The sequence below is a fragment of the Aspergillus wentii genome, assembly GCF_001890725.1.
Source record: "Aspergillus wentii DTO 134E9 unplaced genomic scaffold ASPWEscaffold_2, whole genome shotgun sequence".
NCBI lineage: Eukaryota > Fungi > Ascomycota > Eurotiomycetes > Eurotiales > Aspergillaceae > Aspergillus > Aspergillus wentii.
This window is the reverse complement of record NW_024467833.1, coordinates 4,517,292-4,532,629: the sequence shown is the minus strand read 5'-3', so window position 1 is coordinate 4,532,629 and position 15,338 is coordinate 4,517,292. Positions and strand designations below refer to the sequence as shown.

Below are 15,338 nucleotides of genomic sequence, written 5' to 3'. Positions count from 1 at the left end.
CTCCAGTCAGGAAATCCCAACAAGAAACTCAACTATCAGGAATGCTGCTGCTGTGTGACAATGATGGTGATTTCTTATTACTATATCGTATTTCCCCTCTTGCTGTGGCTACTGATTAGTATTTAATGACTATCGATTAATATTTACTTTCAGCTACACATTTTCTCGCCTTCAGGGGCGTGGCAATGTGGATTCTGTATGTATCGACAGAAAGTGACAGCTCACATTCCCTCAACGGTTGTATAATCAGGTTCTGAATGGCTGGCTGTTCATTATTAATATTATTATATTATAATCTTATTGTCTTATTATTAACATATTCTCTATATATTTACTGACAATCATCAGTTTGACAGTGTTGACCCTCGCGTCGATAATGATATATCCTGTCATCCAAGAGGGGAATAAAAAGCAAAGATACATTCTGATCTCTCATCTTTGCCTCCTGTCCTCCTGTCATTCTGGCTGACTGCCTCTATACGCACTCTCCATACGCACTCGTATGCATCTCTTCTCCTCTCTCTCTCATCTGGCGGTGTAACACTCGACATGCCAAGAGCTGCATCTTCTGGCCTATATCCATTGCAAGATCCGGAGTACGCCGTGGATGGCTTCAATGGGTATCCTGTTATATACTCGGTAGTATTCAGTATTCATCAGCTTCAGCTGAATAATGAGAATAAAAGTTACACTGCAAAAGTAAGGTTCAATTGTTGCTTTTTTCGTATTTCATCGCTGCTGCAAGACATATCATCCATCTTCATGTCCCACTCTGATCTCTCTCTCTCTCTTTTGCCTCTTTCTCCTCTTTTCTCCATCACATCCTGCAGCCTACGCATCATCCATGATAACCATCTTAAATTATAATAATAATAATAACAATAATATCCACTGCGGGAAGCAGTTGACATGTCCAGCTTCGATCCCAGAATCCCAGATCTGCCTCGCGTTCATTCGTTCGTCCAATGCAGCTCTGTCTTTCCAGTCCACCTCGATTCCCTCCAGCCTCAGGTTCTTTTCCGTCCTCCCTTCGCTTCTTCTTCTTCTTCTTCCCTTCTTTTCCATCCTGATTAAGTCGCTGTAGCTGTGGGACTCTCTGCACTGAGTAGCTCTATCTATCCATCCGTCTTCAGCTTTCTTTTTCTTTTCTTTTCTCTTCTTTTTCCTTCTGCCATCCTTGCTGCTCTTTATTTATTGGGCCGTCTTCTGTGACTCAGTTGCTTCTGCTGCATAAAACTCTCGTCTCTTAACCGTCGAGGTAAGCCATGCCAATATCAATCTGCCTTTTTATTCCTGGACAAGGTTTCCATCTAGGAAGATCCAAATCGAATCAAACAAGACATCCTTGCTTACTGTTCTATTTCCAGTGACGTGACACACCACTCAGCTCGCAATTCGAGCTTACTATCCAGCACTTCTATCACTTTTATCCAGTCCGTCGGAGATATACAGTCTCAATCTTCGCAGTTACATATAAATCTCCCCGCAAGCTTCAGTGGCTGCCTGCATCATGCCCGCACCGCGTGACAAAGGAAGAACAACAAGACACAGGATGACCGAGGACGAATTCGTTCTGTTTCTTCAGGGGGTAAGCCTCCCGTTCGTCAGTAGATTTCCCTTTGATGACATGTCTTACTGAGAAGACAGATTCCAGCGCATTGCCGCTGGCAAGAACTGAAAGATCTAGTACGCCAAACTGCCTTGCACATTCGGCAGGCTGTCGTATACGATGATCAGCATGGGTTTCCTACCGGGTTGGGCCAGATTATCGTGAAGAATGAGGATGAGGCGTGGAGGACTTATCGTGTGTATTATCGTGTCGTCTGTTAGGGCATGGTAACTGACAGTTTGGGTAGATAGGTTATCGACGAATGGATGGGAGGGTCAGAGCTTGGTCGTGACGCTTTGTCGAACGAGTTCGCCTACCAGACCTATTGCTGGTCCGACTAAGAGTCCGACTTGTGTGATTCCTTCGACCTATGTGTCCGGGTATTCGACTCCTCCTAGGGCTACTCAGAATCTGGCAGTACCACCGTCTCCCATATCCCCAGAGTGAGTTAAATCTATATATACTTGTGGTGATCATTGCTAACGATATCAGACCAGTGATGCCTGCAACACCATCATACCAAGGCACAGAATACAACCAAATCATGAACCCAATGGGAATGAACCAGCAGTTCATGCCCATCTACACAGACACATTATCGCAACAACTCCCAAACCCACACTCGCCAGCTCTCCACTCCTCCTTTTGTGACCCTTTCACCTTGACCGTCCTCCCATCCTATCCAGTCTCCCCCATGCAACCACTCCACGACACATCTCTCAACAGCATGTCCATGAACCGACGAAACCCGCGCAAGTCCAACGCATACAACAACTCAACATCCACCCAAAACACCAACACCAATATCAACACAAACACAAATACGCAAAACACCAACAAATCCAACAACCCAACCCGCTTCTCCAACCGCCGCTCCATCTTCGTCCAAAACCTCAACCCAAACACAAACGCAAAGGGCCTCTGCCACTTCCTCCGCGAAGCCGGCACAATCGAACAATGCGAAGTGCCCCTCGAAGCAGGGACAGCCCGCTGCAGAGGTTTCGCCCGAGTCACTCTCCGCACACCAGACGAGGCAAAACGCGCCGTCACCATGTTCAACAATTCCATCTTCCTCGGCGTTAAGATCAGAGTCCGTATCGATAGGAGCATTCACTGCGCGACTACTGCCACTCCATCTACATCGACATCGACATCAACATCACCTCCAAACCGCACCACTCACACCCCACCAACCACACAATATACCAAAGCCCATTTCATCCCAGATCGCAGATTCCAGGGAACCAGAGAACCACCCCCCACGCAGCAGATCGAGAAATGTCAACCGCTAGTAGTAAACGGGTCACTGGTGGTGAATGGGTCAGGAACTGGACGGAAAGCTATTGCTGCATGACATGTATGGACCTTGTTTGAATAATTTCAAATCCAGTCGTTCATTTTTGATATCTGATATCTGATCTTGTTTTGAATTTCAATACAGTCGTTTTTCAACTTTTTTTTTTTTAAATCTAATTGCATCATCTGTCAAAACCTCTTCTTTGTTAACATTTATGGCGTATTTTTTGATGTTATGTTATGTTGTGTTGTGTTTTGTTGATGTTAAAAGCATACATTATCATATCGAACTGAGTTTTGATAGAAATGAGGACAAGGTATATCGAAGATCACTACCATCTCTTTTGTTCGAAGCTGTTCTGTCTATTTATCAATTTATCCCTCTACCTTACCTGCTTAGGTTTCATTTTCATCTATGGTGTCAAATTACGTTACTAACGCAAATATATATATATATATATATATATATACATCGAAAATCAAGTAAAAAAAAGAACAAAAGTGCGTTCAAGTAATTAATTCATTTGCTCATTATCATTCCGAACAGCTAATTTATTAATACATTCTTTTTCTGTCATTTCGTAGGGGTCATCTCGTTCAGTTGTACAGGTAACGTGCTCGTGGATGGGGTGGATCGAGGGAAAACCAGGAACGCCATACAGAAAACAATAATAAAGACTCAGAAAAAAGGAATATTAATCTAACATGTCAAATCGCAAATCACATCAGAAAGAAAAGAAAAGAAAAAATATTTTCAATAAAATACAGAAGGTTGGTTGGTCGAATCCTGTCATATCATGTTATGTATGTAGGCAGGTGTAGGTAGACCCGCCAATAGTCGATATGCCAGGGTTCTGAGTCACAGGAAACAATTAGGTAGTTACTGTAGTTACTGGGCATGGACTATCAGCTCGGCATAGAGAGGATCGGGTATCTTGCGGACGATCAAGACGGTCAAGGCGATGATCTCTTTTGCGTCGAGGGGAGGGAAGGAACGGAGGATTTTGTTTGGACTGAGACAGGTCAGAAATTATGTGTCACTTACCACTTGGGGCGGGAAGGATTTGATTTCATATGTCAGGTGCAGTACATACCTTGGGCTTTCGAGGATGGTATCTCTCATCCGGATCAGCTGAGCGACAATGCACAAGATGTTCAGGTGAGGTCCGTATGCGAATAAGAAATCCCACAGGTGTAGAACCTCTGGGAGAGGGGGAGTGCAGGCGCATAGAGTCAGGACGGAGGGGAAAGCGTAGAGTTCCGCCTGCATGCCCTTGGAGAAGAGATAGGCCGCCAGTTTGGGCTCGACAATCTCCAAACACCTATCCACCAGCCGCAGTCCCCTGTGTACCCCGTCCATGGCTCCCCGGATATAGCCCGGACATTCCCGGGTGACAAAGTAGTGAAAGAGCGCAAAGGCCTCGACTTCGCTACGGGCCGCGTAGAGAAAAGGTGCGCAGAGGACATTCATGCCCTGCACGTAAATCGCCGATTCGCTCATGTTACTGGCGGCGGCGCGTCTGGCGGGAGGAGGCGAGTCGAACTCGTCCATCACGAGCGCTGACTCGTCGTCTTCTTCTGCAATACTCGGCGGACTATTGACTAGGAGCTCCATTTCGCGACGGCGAGACGACGATGGCCGCGATTTGGGCTTTTTGGCGTCGTGCAGCTTCCACGCTACGGCGTTCAATAATCGGATTAGACTTGCTTCTGTCACGCGGCGTTTGAAGAGGGGGTCCGTTGCTAGGGTGCGGAAGGTATCATTGCGGATTTTGGTGTATTCTGGAGAGCGACCCCGGTGGATGAGGGAGAGGTATTCGTCTGTCGGGACGGGGGGTATATTGAGTAGGGCCAACCACAGGTAGATTCTGTATGACGACTATGAAGTAGTTAGCAAAAATGCATCATCAGGTAAATTCCCTTCGGACATACCATTCCATCTGCGTCTGCTTCGACCCTCGTCGATAACACAAGGTATCGCAATTCTTCAAGTCCCTCCAAAGTATTCCCACTTTGCGGCCCATCCCGCAAAACCGTCTCCAAGACCGACCTCTTAATCCCAAATCCAGACCCCGTTTTCCTGGCCGGTCGCTTCAGAGTCTGTTTGGCAGCGGCCTCCCGAGATCCCGCATCACTGTTGGATCGTGCCCGACGATGTGTCCGAACGCTGCGCGGCGAGTCAGTCAGAGAGAAGTCTTCGGAGCCAGCGGATGTGCGCGCATTCGAGTGCCGGGAATCTGGCGCATGGGATCCAGAGGTACTCGATGAAAGAACCTGATGCGACTGGATCTTCCGGAGAGTTCGCATCGTCCGCGGCGATGGCGAGGTGAGGGTGTTGAGGCGGGAGTGCGTGGGTTTCGAGGACGACGACATCTTGACTGTTCTTTCAGCGCAAATGATTTCTGCTTGAGCAGCCGCAGGGGCGAAGCATCTTTCTGATGGGTGAAACAAAATAAACAACCACCTCCAAGTCAAAGTTTTGTAGTCTGTACGGGGTAGATCGGAGGATTTTAATCTTTCCTTTCAGTGACACTAAGGTCACTCACTAACTGAGCGAGCTTTTGGGATGGCTGGCTGTTTCTGCCGAAGTGGAATGCGGGGACACGCGACGCGCTGAAATTACTCCTTAGCCTTGAGTTCTGTTAATAGATTTCTACTACGACTGCGAACAATATTACTGGTTCAATATCTAATCAGGTATCATCTGGTGAAAATGCCCACGTGGTTGGGGAATATTTGTCGTGGCTCGTGGTGGACAGCTTGCCATGGTCATAGCATCAATTTATCCAAACCAAAAGTCGTCAAACTAAATCTAATGATCGATAAACGTAGCTTCCAGCGCCTGTGTATAGAACATCCTGACCTACCCAAACGCCATACCCAAATTCATCCCGTTTCATCATCTAGCAGATTCATTCTCCCGTCGTCCATTCTCCATACCTCCCATGGCCCCGTTGACAAATTCCTGGTATCGGAACACTTCTCCTCGTTTGCCTGTGCCACCAACCCTTGTGCCTTTACCTCCAAATACTCTGCGTCCGGTAAATCCATTCAAAACCTCATCAATCTCCCTTTCTGTAAGCGGGCTCTCTCCGTCTTCCGGCGACGTGTGCAGCAAAGCATCCCGCAATTCCGCTACATCAATCTGACCACTGTCGTCGTCGTCAAAAGCAGCCAGGGCGTTGAGAAGCTCCTGACGGGGTGAGAGAGGTGCTAACAGGCTAGAGAGAAGATTCAAGAATGTAGGAAAGTTGATCGTTTGGCCTGCTCCCGATGAGAAGAATTGCGACAGGGTAGATAGCGACGAGTCTTGGCCTAAAATCAATAGGGATAGTCAGTGCTTGTCCACAGTATTGTCTGGGAGTGGTCCAGTTACGCACCCACGTTCACCAGCACATCAGCCACATCGTCCTTGTTCACCAACCCATCATTATCCCGATCAAGGACCTGAAAAGCCTCCCGTATTTCCCTCAGCTGTGCCGGTGATAAATTGACAGCCCCATCCTTGGTGACATTCATCATGTCGTGTGATTGCTTCCTCATTATGGGCGATCCATTGCTAGGCGAATTTGCTCCTTTGGTCGGCGACGGAGGGAACTCTCTAGTGAACTTGGGCTGAGGAATGGGTTCATTGCTCCTGGCCGATTTTGGAGACGCTTGTTCGTCTTCGACGGTATATGACTGGTTCAGCTTGCTCGGGGATTGGAGCGGAGTGTATCCCCGGCCTGGGGAACTTCCCGGGGTACCTGGGCGCCCTTGTGTTGGCGGGGAGTTTGGTGTAGATGGACGACGGAAAGGAGAGGCTCTCGGGGAGCCAAAGGATAGAGGAGACGGCCTGAATGGTGCGTTTGGGGTGACCTTTGATGCTGTATTAGCTATATTGCACATTCAACTGGTCTGTTGACATGGTTGCGGGGGAGACCTACCATGATGGCGTTGAAGACTTGTATCAGTTATCTGGAGGAAATTAATTATCGCACATATAGTGCTGCTAAAAACAGACAAAACCGGTCAGTCCAGCCCGGTCAATATCAGTCCAGCAATATGCGAGGAGATGGTGCTCAATTCACCGTCTATCTACGAAGGAGTAAACAAACGGAGCATTGGCTCGGCGTAGAGTCGGCCCGGGCTGGAGCACGTGCGGGGAGCTTTTCCGCATGCGCTGAAGAGGCGATGGTGGGCGATCGGGGAAATAATTGGACGATGGACTGGATCAGATGAAGACTGTCATAGCAGCGATGAAATTGCGGTGGCAATGACAATGGAAATGGCTACAACCTCATAAGCAATGGTCTTTGCTTCTTTTGCTGGCTACCTTGAGGCCCTTACTGCTGTGGTGTTTCCCCGCTGTGGAGATCGGTGCGTTTTCGAGACATCCCTTTTCCAGAAGCCCCTGAATTTAATATGGCGGCCACTGTCGATCAGCAACTTAACCTCCTCTTGATCAATCAAATTGGCTGACCACCATGTCTTGGATGTCCTTAGTCATGTTCTTGGGGTGCATTGAATAATATCGACTATGCAGCTACTGTTCTTCTAGACCTGCTGCCGGAGCACTTCCCTTCCCCGTTTCTCCAATAATCGAATTCCACCCCCAGAGGCGAAAATGTCCACCACGCTTCCTTATCGACCCTCCGACGATGCCTCCCCCGGTGCTGGCTCTGCGTATCCTGGTCCAGGGCTGACCACTACTTCGAGCACTCAGTCCAAAACCAGTGCATTGCCCCGATTGTCTCCCTCGCCCTCTGTTCTTAAGCGATCGCCCAGCAGCTCCAGGACGTCATTGCACCGTCGCTCCTTCGGCAATGCCCCTCAAAGCTATAGACCGCGACGACACAAGTCACAATACCCCCTTGATTCGCCGGAACGCCATGTGGAATACATCCTCGTTGCCTCCTTCCACATCGACCGGGGTCCGATCATGGAGCACCAGTACCCTGCCGCCATTAGTGGTGACGAGAGTATGTTGGCAGAACTGATGCTTCCGGACCAGACACACGTTCGCAGCCAGGATTGGACAATATTCTTCCTGCACAAAGATACGGGCGCGGACGGTGACGATGACTCCATAGACGGGAAAAAGAAGAAGAGGAAGTCGAAGGCGAGGTACCAAGGGAATGGGGAAAGCGGTCGCGACGATGACGGCGATGAATCTGAAGAGGAAGAGGAAGAAAGCAGTGATGAGGAGGATGAGGGTGGCGAGGGACCACCGTTGATGTATGTCCTCAATCTTGTAAATACCAAGCAGGACAATACAGTTAAACGGTATGTCTCTTTTCCATTCTTCGGGTTTCGCTGGTTTTCGTTGCGGCTGACTGAGTTACAGAGGTGCGGTCGTCAAGGCCATGGCAATATGTACGCGCCATTCATTTCTTCACATATATAAAGTGGGTAGTCCTTGGAAACAGAAAGAAATAAGGAGTTCGAGCTGACCGTAGCATTAGCCTTTACTTCTACTGGCGTTAGAGGACTATTTCAAGAACCCATATCCAGAAACGCTGGCGTCGCTTTACCATGCGGTGAACTCCATGGATCTTTCCTTACTGCCTAAGCTTTCTCTCCTGGAGCGTCAGATATTACAGGCCAGTAATTCAAAGGATATGTTCCTGGAAAAGTTCGAGCAGATGATCAATCAACGAATGGAAGATGAGGGAGAGCCCAGCGAAGACGAATGCCCACCATCACCAAGGAAACCGATACCATACTCGCTCCCCCGAGATACGCATGAATTCGAGTCTAAAGTCGTCTACAATGATATCCCCATCCCTGTCAAAGTCCCCACGGTTATATGGCCGGAGATCGTGGGTGATTTCTCCCTCATTAAACTCATCCAAACTTTCTCCGGTCCTCATGCTACCTCACCTCAACCGTTCCCTGTCCATCCTCACTTAACGAGCAGTGGCGCTAATACGCACCCAATTATTGTTCTTATCAACGCGATGCTTACCCAGAAGCGCGTGGTATTCCTGGGACACAATCGTCCCTCAGGGGAGGTAGCGGAGGCCGTTCTTGCGGCCTGTGCGCTTGCATCGGGTGGGATCTTGCGTGGATTTACCCGGCACGCATTCCCTTACACCGATCTAACCAAGATTGACGACTTGCTGAAAGTTCCTGGCTTCATTGCCGGAGTGACAAATCCCACGTTCGCCAATCATCCCGAGTGGTGGGATTTGCTCTGCGATTTGCCGACAGGTCGAATGAAGATCAGTACTCATATCGAGCCGGCGCCCGTGACTGAGGGGCTATTGTACTTCCAGCAGCAGAGTTCCTTCATACCTAACAGTGTATCTCAGAGCAATACAGACCCTAGTGGAGACAATCTCTTCATGGACGATATCCACCGCAGTATCACCAACCGGTATGGGGAGAATTCGATTCGGGCAAAATGGCGCGCTTATATCACGAAGTTTGTGCGGGTTGCCGCTGCTTTTGAGGAGACGGTATTTGGGGCATCAAACCTATACATCATCGGCCCTGATGAAGAGTTGTCCCCTGATAGTCCAAGTGGTCATCAGGCAGACCCTTTAGATCCCACTACGCTGCGAGGACACGGATACGTTTGGGCGGACGAAATGTCCAAGCAACGAGAATTGGCAGCCTCGGTATCGAGGATTGAAGGATGGCGAACCACGCGATCGTATTATTCCTTTATCCAGGACATCGCCGCCATGTACTTCCCTGCCCGACCGATAGAAAAGCCAGATCTGCACCATCACCACGACCGACTGCGAACCCTGAAACTATCACATGCTGATGCAGGCGCCATTTACATTGCATTTGCACATGCCGTCAAGGACTACGCCGGTATATGCCAGCTTCTTACCGTGACACCAGAGAGTCAGGCAGGTCTTTTCTACCTCAGTATGGGTCTATTCCACCCAAACGTGACCGTCCGCGAAGCGACGGTCGACCTTTTAGATCGGATTGCGGTACACCCCGCAGGCCGACATTTCTGGTCCCAGCTCGGCCGGTTTGCCAAGCTGGGATACTTCCGAGTCAAACGCGAAAGGGACCCGACACAGAGTCCTGTAGCATCCAGCCCAGGGGTTGGATTGAACCCTCCACAAAGCTTGGTCGGAGTAGCACTGGGAGATGGCCAAAAACGAAGCTGATGCATCAGCATCAGTAGAACATACATAACGACAGTTTTTCTTTTATAGTAGTACCATACCCATTTTACGTTCGAAGGCTTTAATACCTTCATTTCTCTCTTATTCTGAGGGGAAGGAAAACCAGAAAAGACAATAAATATGCATCTCAACATTTTTTTCGTATGACGACAAAAGCATCTATTTTCTGCATGTGTCAAAGATTTCAAAATGTTTAATGTTGGATATACCTCATCTTTCGTTTGTGTGATATTTCTTATGTATTTGAGGAATAGGGCATTTTGAGCATGTGGTGGTGTGAATGATATTGACGGTTCTATTTTCATGTCAATAGTTGCGATTTTATGAGCTTGTCTATTTCTATTTTCTGGTGTGGTGTATATGATTTGAAGGGGGTAGAAATTTGGTAAAAGTCGATTAGTTTTATGTATAAGCATTACTATCTAAACCAACAAGAATAGAGCATGAAGGATAGACACACAAAAATAACACGACTCGCTGTCATTATCCATTGACCATGATATTGACATGTTTGAACAGTGCCAACTATTAAAAAAGACGTGGAGAGGAATTGGCATGAAGGAAGCATTGCATCCCACGTCAGATATACAGTTGCATCATATCAAATCAAATCAACTCCCATGCCATCACGCTGAAAGCTAGGATACCTCCCATCCAATGAAGATCAGGCGTAACGGTCCAACTACCCGATTTAACGGCTTTATTAAGCCCAACCGTAACGTTTAGATTCGCGAAATTGGCACCGCACTGCGTATTGACCTTCTCCGCAGCAGGCATATACGTCTGATCGAGGGGCTGCTCGTCAATCTGAGCCCAGTGACTGTAAACGTCCATAGTAGCCTGGAGACATTCATTGCAAGTCGGGTAATCGGAGAAGGAGCCGCCCAACGGCAGAAAATAGGCGTCGTAGTCGGCTGCGTTGGTGGAATTGGAGATGGCGTCGACGAAGCAATAATCACCGGAGGTAGGGTTCTTGAGACACGAGGCCTGGTAGACGGGCTGGTAGGCGATCATGTCTGTGTAGGCGCCGACGACGAGAGGTTCATTGGCGTCGTACGCATCACCGCAGTTGGAGCTGGAGGTGAGCTGGGAGGCCAGCTTGGAAATTTTGGTGGAGCATTCTGCTACGGAGGCATCGCAGGCAGCGTCTAGGATGAGGGAGGTCGCAGCGATAGAGTGGAGGGATTGGAAGAAAGAGTTGGAATCGCGGATGAGCATGGAGATAGCATGGCAGTTGGTGAAGGTGGTGTCGGAGAGGAATTTGTCGAAGAACTTCGCACAGCTTGGGTAGTTTTTCGTGAAGTTGTCGTCTATGCTGTGGTCAAAGGGGGTAGGGAAGGATGAGGATGATCTCTTGGCTAGATCTGGGGATGGTTGTGATGAGGATGGATCTGATGTAGTCTCATCACGGCGTTGAGACCATCGTGCACGTTGCTTTAGTGGGGATTCGTGCTGGTGATCATCGCTGACGATCTCTCCACTTGGGAGTTGCGGAGTCGAGATGGAAATATCCAGATCCGATCGGGCGATATGAGGCAGGATCGAAGCAGAGATGGATGGACAGATGATGAAGACGACGAGGAGGAGTAGATGAAGTCGAACGGTTCCCCTGACTCGATGTTGGCGACGCTGTTTGGTTTCAGGAGATAAGCGTGAGCGGGGAGCAAAGCAAGAAATGTCAACAACAGATGATAAAGAGTGACTAGCAGCCCTGAACGGCTGAAAAGAAGAGCCTGAAAAGGCATTCATGATGCTTGGAGTGTAAAAAGAGTGACTGGCCACGAGGGGCTGAAAATGAGGTTAAAGAGAGTGTTATCGTGAAAAAAGCGACATGGCAGACTAAAGACAGATTCAACTCCTGAGAGCGAACGGCTGGGGAATAGGGATCAATTGAAAGACAGGATCATCACCAGGCCATTTGGGAATCCGCATGAAAGAAAGAAGGGAAAAGAGAAAGGATGGGGGTTTCTTTATGGCGTGCAGGGACACGAGGTTGTGTTACTTTTCGCTGTTAGTCGGAGTCCAACTTTGGGCTAGAGCGGTCGGTGGGCCTTTAATTAATCAAACCGGACTTGATATATGAATCGAGAGTCAGGGTCATTAATATCGTGAAGCCAAAGAAGATGATGATCAGCAAGAAAGGCTGACTGCAAGTGGTACTTGTGACCTTTGACTGTTTGGGGATGTTGTGATACCATAAGAGTCGGTCAACAGCCACACTGAATCCCTGGGCTTACAGAGCATGACTATTGGATCGTTTGATCGGCATATTACTTGCTTTTATTTGTATCTCACTTCATTCTCATTCTGATAATTATTAATTATTATTTACCTTCATTCTTTCAGAATAATAATATTTGAACGGACGGAAACGATGGCCTGTCATTGGCGAATCAAACCGCGGGCAATTCCTCCACTTTGACACACGATGCCTCCAAGCCATCCCCATATTCCATCGGCTTCTTCCATCTCGTGCGTGATAAGGCTGTCTTGCTTTTCTTTCATCCTAGCATTGCTTCTTCCGCTGATCTTCACTCATCCTCATACTCTCCATAAATAACCCCCCTGTCAATTTGCGGAAATGTCATCCGACTGGCTGATTCCCGAAACTCGGGTCCTCGCCGTCGCAAGTCATGTAAGCCATGCCCTTCATCCAGATACTGAGATCAGCTTATTGACGTTTCACAGGTCGTCTATGGGTACGTCACCAGTCTAGTCTTGTATCAAGACATCCTGAAGTGGATGGGCACTCACCCCGCCCTCTGACCACCTTATCGGCGTCATATCGTCCCTCTAACAGACGATAGATATGTCGGAAATACAATGGCAACCTTTGTCATGCAATCCCTGGGATGCGAAGTCGCGGCCTTGAACACTGTGCATTTCAGTAAGTTATCGTGCTACGAGATACCGGCCAAGTTATACTAACTCGACCAGGCAATCACACTGGCTACAAACAGTTCAAAGGAACCAGGGCAACCGCTCAAGAAATCAATGATCTTTATCAAGGCCTCAACCAGAGCCATCTCACAGATTTTGATGTCATGTTATCGGGGTATGCACCCAGCGCTGCTGCGGTAGAGGCTGTTGGGTCCATTGCGTTGGATTTGCGACGAAAGGCTGAAAACAAGCCCGGTTCTTTCTTTTGGGGTAAATTTTTGTCTGTTATTCATCTAGGACAAAGCTAACCAGGCTTAGTTCTTGATCCTGTCATGGGAGACCAAGGCCGGTTGTATGTCAACGACGATGTCGTCCCAGCATACAAACAGGCCATTCGTCAAGCCGACCTGATCCTTCCCAATCAATTCGAAGCCGAGTAAGTACTGCTCTACTCTACATTTCTACCCCTACCAGGAACTAATATAACGCAGAGTCCTATCCGGAATCAAAATCTCCTCCCTCAGCACCCTCGCAAAAGCCATCACCGTCATCCACAACACATACAACGTCCCCCACATCATCATCACCTCGGTGCATCTCTCCGAACTCTCCCAATCAACCCCTACCTCCTATTCTAACGCCCTAACTATCATCGGTTCCACCACTCGCTCAGATGGAACCCCACGACTGTTCCGCATCGATGTCCCCGCGCTGGACTGTTACTTTAGCGGCACGGGAGACATGTTCGCTGCGCTGACCGTTGCTCGTCTCCGTGAGGCTGTCGTTGCTGCGGGCGCGGGTCTCCAGACTACCAAGTCCTGGGTTTCGCCGGATGATGTCAAGGCAACTGATCTCCCCCTCGCTCAGGCTGCAGTAAAGGTGTTGGCGAGTATGCACAGTGTTCTTGAGAAGACCATGGAAGCACGCAATGCGGAGCTCCGTGTGCTGGCTGCCCAGGACGAGAACACACAGGGACTCAGTGAGGAGGAAAGACTAAAGCAACAGCACCTGCGGGAGAGCAAAGCAGCCGAGGTGAGGTTGGTACGGAATGTACAATTCCTGCGTCATCCAACGGTTGATTTCCAAGCGCAGGAATGGAAGGAGGAAGATATTCCGGCTCAACTCTAATAGAATGTATCTTTTTAAATTAGAATAGATGAGAAAAGATATGCAACAATTATATGCATTGTACTGATACCAGTCAAGGTAACAAAAATGTATCCAGATAAACCCGTCATAATTCGTTCTCTAATGCATTTTACCCAAGCGCCCGAATATTTATATAAGTTTTTTTTGAACATTTAAGCACCGGTGCTTCCGAATCCACCAGCGCCACGGACACTCTCTTCCAATTCCTCGACAACCTGAACTTCAGGGGTATAGATCTACACGAAAAGAACAACCATTAGCAATCAGATAGTGTGAAAGCGTGGGGGATCAACTCACTCTCTCCAGAACCAACTGCGCAATGCGGTCACCCTTGTTAATGGTGAAATCGACATCGGAAAAGTTAAACAGCAGAACCTTGACTTCACCACGGTAGTCGGCATCAATGACACCAGCACCGGTATCGATGAAGTGCTTAGCAGCGAGACCACTACGAGGAGCCACACGACCATCTTTTTCCACCGTTAGCTGACACAGATCAAACGTATCTAATCGTATCATCTGATAAACCCACAAGTTCCAGCAGGCACAGCAACAGCAATACCAGTCTCAACCATCGCCTTGCCCTTGGCCGGGATCACGGTCTCCTTGGCGCTGTAGATGTCATAGCCGGCCGCGAAAGCAGATCCCCTGGTAGGGGCGGTGGCGTGCTCATTGAGCTTCTTAACGAGGAGGGGAGGGAGGGGCTGGGCGATAGAGGTGACGGGGGTCTCGTTAGAAGGCATCTTTTCGGCGGTGGGCTTTGTTCGTTTGGCGAGGGGTGAAGCGGGGAGGGAGGGAGGTTCGTGGCTAACGGTGGGTTTGGTAGTTGATTCTGTTGTGGTGGGAGGTGGTGTAGTCTCCTTGGTCATGTTATAGACAATTGATCTTTCCAGACGAAGAGAGTGATAAGGAAGAAAGGAATTGCGGTGTAAGAAGAGTCGAGCTGTAAAGGTACTGCCCCTCGATAAACGGATCATTTTCCCTCCTGCTGTCCCCCCATTCAGGAAACGCGTCTGGCGGTGAGAAACGCGCAGCGCGTCAAATTGGCTGGGCGTGTTTGCTTCTGTTTGTTCTATATTTTCTGCTGACTCAGCGGATGGACCCCCGCAGGTGCTCGGATTTGGCGTTTAGCCTCGGTTCCCCGGCTGCTTTTAGTATCGAGGTCTCCAAAGTCTCTCCACCTTGGGTATTTCCTTATTAACCAGCTCAATTCTTCTTCTCCGCATTTGATATCCATATTTCATATTGTTTGATATTATCTGAGTCTAATATAC

General features: G+C 48.6%; 7 protein-coding genes across 7 annotated transcripts; 3 read left to right on the top strand and 4 right to left on the bottom strand.

Moving 5' to 3' along the window:
* Positions 1–1,500: 1,500 nt before the first annotated feature.
* On the top strand, positions 1,501–2,966 carry ASPWEDRAFT_37610 (RNA-binding protein; the record flags this gene model as incomplete). The annotated part of the gene is made up of 4 exons (XM_040834727.1): positions 1,501–1,588; positions 1,648–1,804; positions 1,857–2,052; positions 2,102–2,966. Exons 1-4 carry the CDS (start codon positions 1,511–1,513, stop codon positions 2,961–2,963), a joined length of 1,293 nt encoding a protein of 430 aa, XP_040693447.1. The 5' UTR covers positions 1,501–1,510.
* An 828-nt stretch (positions 2,967–3,794) lies between these two features.
* Positions 3,795–5,212, bottom strand: ASPWEDRAFT_104557 (TBC domain-containing protein; the record flags this gene model as incomplete). Its single annotated transcript, XM_040827657.1, has 4 exons — positions 3,795–3,918; positions 4,000–4,401; positions 4,537–4,784; positions 4,838–5,212. 4 exons carry the CDS (start codon positions 5,210–5,212, stop codon positions 3,795–3,797), a joined length of 1,149 nt encoding a protein of 382 aa, XP_040693446.1.
* A 329-nt stretch (positions 5,213–5,541) lies between these two features.
* Positions 5,542–7,278, bottom strand: ASPWEDRAFT_391729 (putative calmodulin). Its single transcript, XM_040835048.1, has 3 exons — positions 6,832–7,278; positions 6,286–6,763; positions 5,542–6,220 (listed from the first exon to the last, which is right to left on the bottom strand). The coding sequence occupies exons 1-3, from the start codon at positions 6,832–6,834 to the stop codon at positions 5,805–5,807; spliced, it is 897 nt and encodes a 298-aa protein (XP_040693445.1). The 5' UTR covers positions 6,835–7,278; the 3' UTR covers positions 5,542–5,804.
* On the top strand, positions 7,067–10,017 carry ASPWEDRAFT_736646 (AFI1/MesA family protein; the record flags this gene model as incomplete). Its single annotated transcript, XM_040839360.1, has 4 exons — positions 7,067–7,559; positions 7,611–8,170; positions 8,232–8,292; positions 8,350–10,017. The coding sequence occupies exons 1-4, from the start codon at positions 7,512–7,514 to the stop codon at positions 10,015–10,017; spliced, it is 2,337 nt and encodes a 778-aa protein (XP_040693444.1). The 5' UTR covers positions 7,067–7,511.
* Positions 10,018–10,641: 624 nt separating this feature from the next.
* ASPWEDRAFT_169592 (uncharacterized protein) lies at positions 10,642–11,784 on the bottom strand (the record flags this gene model as incomplete). Its single annotated transcript, XM_040830482.1, has 1 exon — positions 10,642–11,784. The coding sequence occupies one exon, from the start codon at positions 11,782–11,784 to the stop codon at positions 10,642–10,644; it is 1,143 nt and encodes a 380-aa protein (XP_040693443.1).
* Positions 11,785–12,334: 550 nt separating this feature from the next.
* ASPWEDRAFT_37605 (pyridoxal kinase) lies at positions 12,335–14,146 on the top strand. Its single transcript, XM_040834726.1, has 6 exons — positions 12,335–12,670; positions 12,724–12,734; positions 12,843–12,922; positions 12,973–13,185; positions 13,234–13,351; positions 13,407–14,146. The coding sequence occupies exons 1-6, from the start codon at positions 12,617–12,619 to the stop codon at positions 14,041–14,043; spliced, it is 1,113 nt and encodes a 370-aa protein (XP_040693442.1). The 5' UTR covers positions 12,335–12,616; the 3' UTR covers positions 14,044–14,146.
* Positions 14,147–14,187: 41 nt separating this feature from the next.
* ASPWEDRAFT_37604 (uncharacterized protein) lies at positions 14,188–15,061 on the bottom strand. The gene is made up of 3 exons (XM_040834725.1): positions 14,597–15,061; positions 14,362–14,534; positions 14,188–14,300 (listed from the first exon to the last, which is right to left on the bottom strand). The coding sequence occupies exons 1-3, from the start codon at positions 14,931–14,933 to the stop codon at positions 14,217–14,219; spliced, it is 594 nt and encodes a 197-aa protein (XP_040693441.1). The 5' UTR covers positions 14,934–15,061; the 3' UTR covers positions 14,188–14,216.
* Positions 15,062–15,338: the final 277 nt, after the last annotated feature.

Excerpts from the sequence above, each read along its gene's own strand:
- ASPWEDRAFT_37604 (XM_040834725.1), bottom strand. The coding sequence starts at position 14,933 with ATGACCAAGGAGACTACACCACCTCCCACCACAACAGAATCAACTACC. Across the intron at positions 14,535-14,596 it reads TGCTGTGCCTGCTGGAACTT|ATGGTCGTGTGGCTCCTCGT; the intron begins GTGGGTTTATCA and ends CGGTGGAAAAAG. Across the intron at positions 14,301-14,361 it reads CGCAGTTGGTTCTGGAGAGA|ATCTATACCCCTGAAGTTCA; the intron begins GTGAGTTGATCC and ends CTTTTCGTGTAG.
- ASPWEDRAFT_37605 (XM_040834726.1), top strand. The coding sequence starts at position 12,617 with ATGTCATCCGACTGGCTGATTCCCGAAACTCGGGTCCTCGCCGTCGCA. Across the intron at positions 12,923-12,972 it reads CTTGAACACTGTGCATTTCA|GCAATCACACTGGCTACAAA; the intron begins GTAAGTTATCGT and ends TAACTCGACCAG. Across the intron at positions 13,352-13,406 it reads CCCAATCAATTCGAAGCCGA|AGTCCTATCCGGAATCAAAA; the intron begins GTAAGTACTGCT and ends AATATAACGCAG.
- ASPWEDRAFT_391729 (XM_040835048.1), bottom strand. Across the intron at positions 6,221-6,285 it reads TGATGTGCTGGTGAACGTGG|GCCAAGACTCGTCGCTATCT; the intron begins GTGCGTAACTGG and ends TATTGATTTTAG.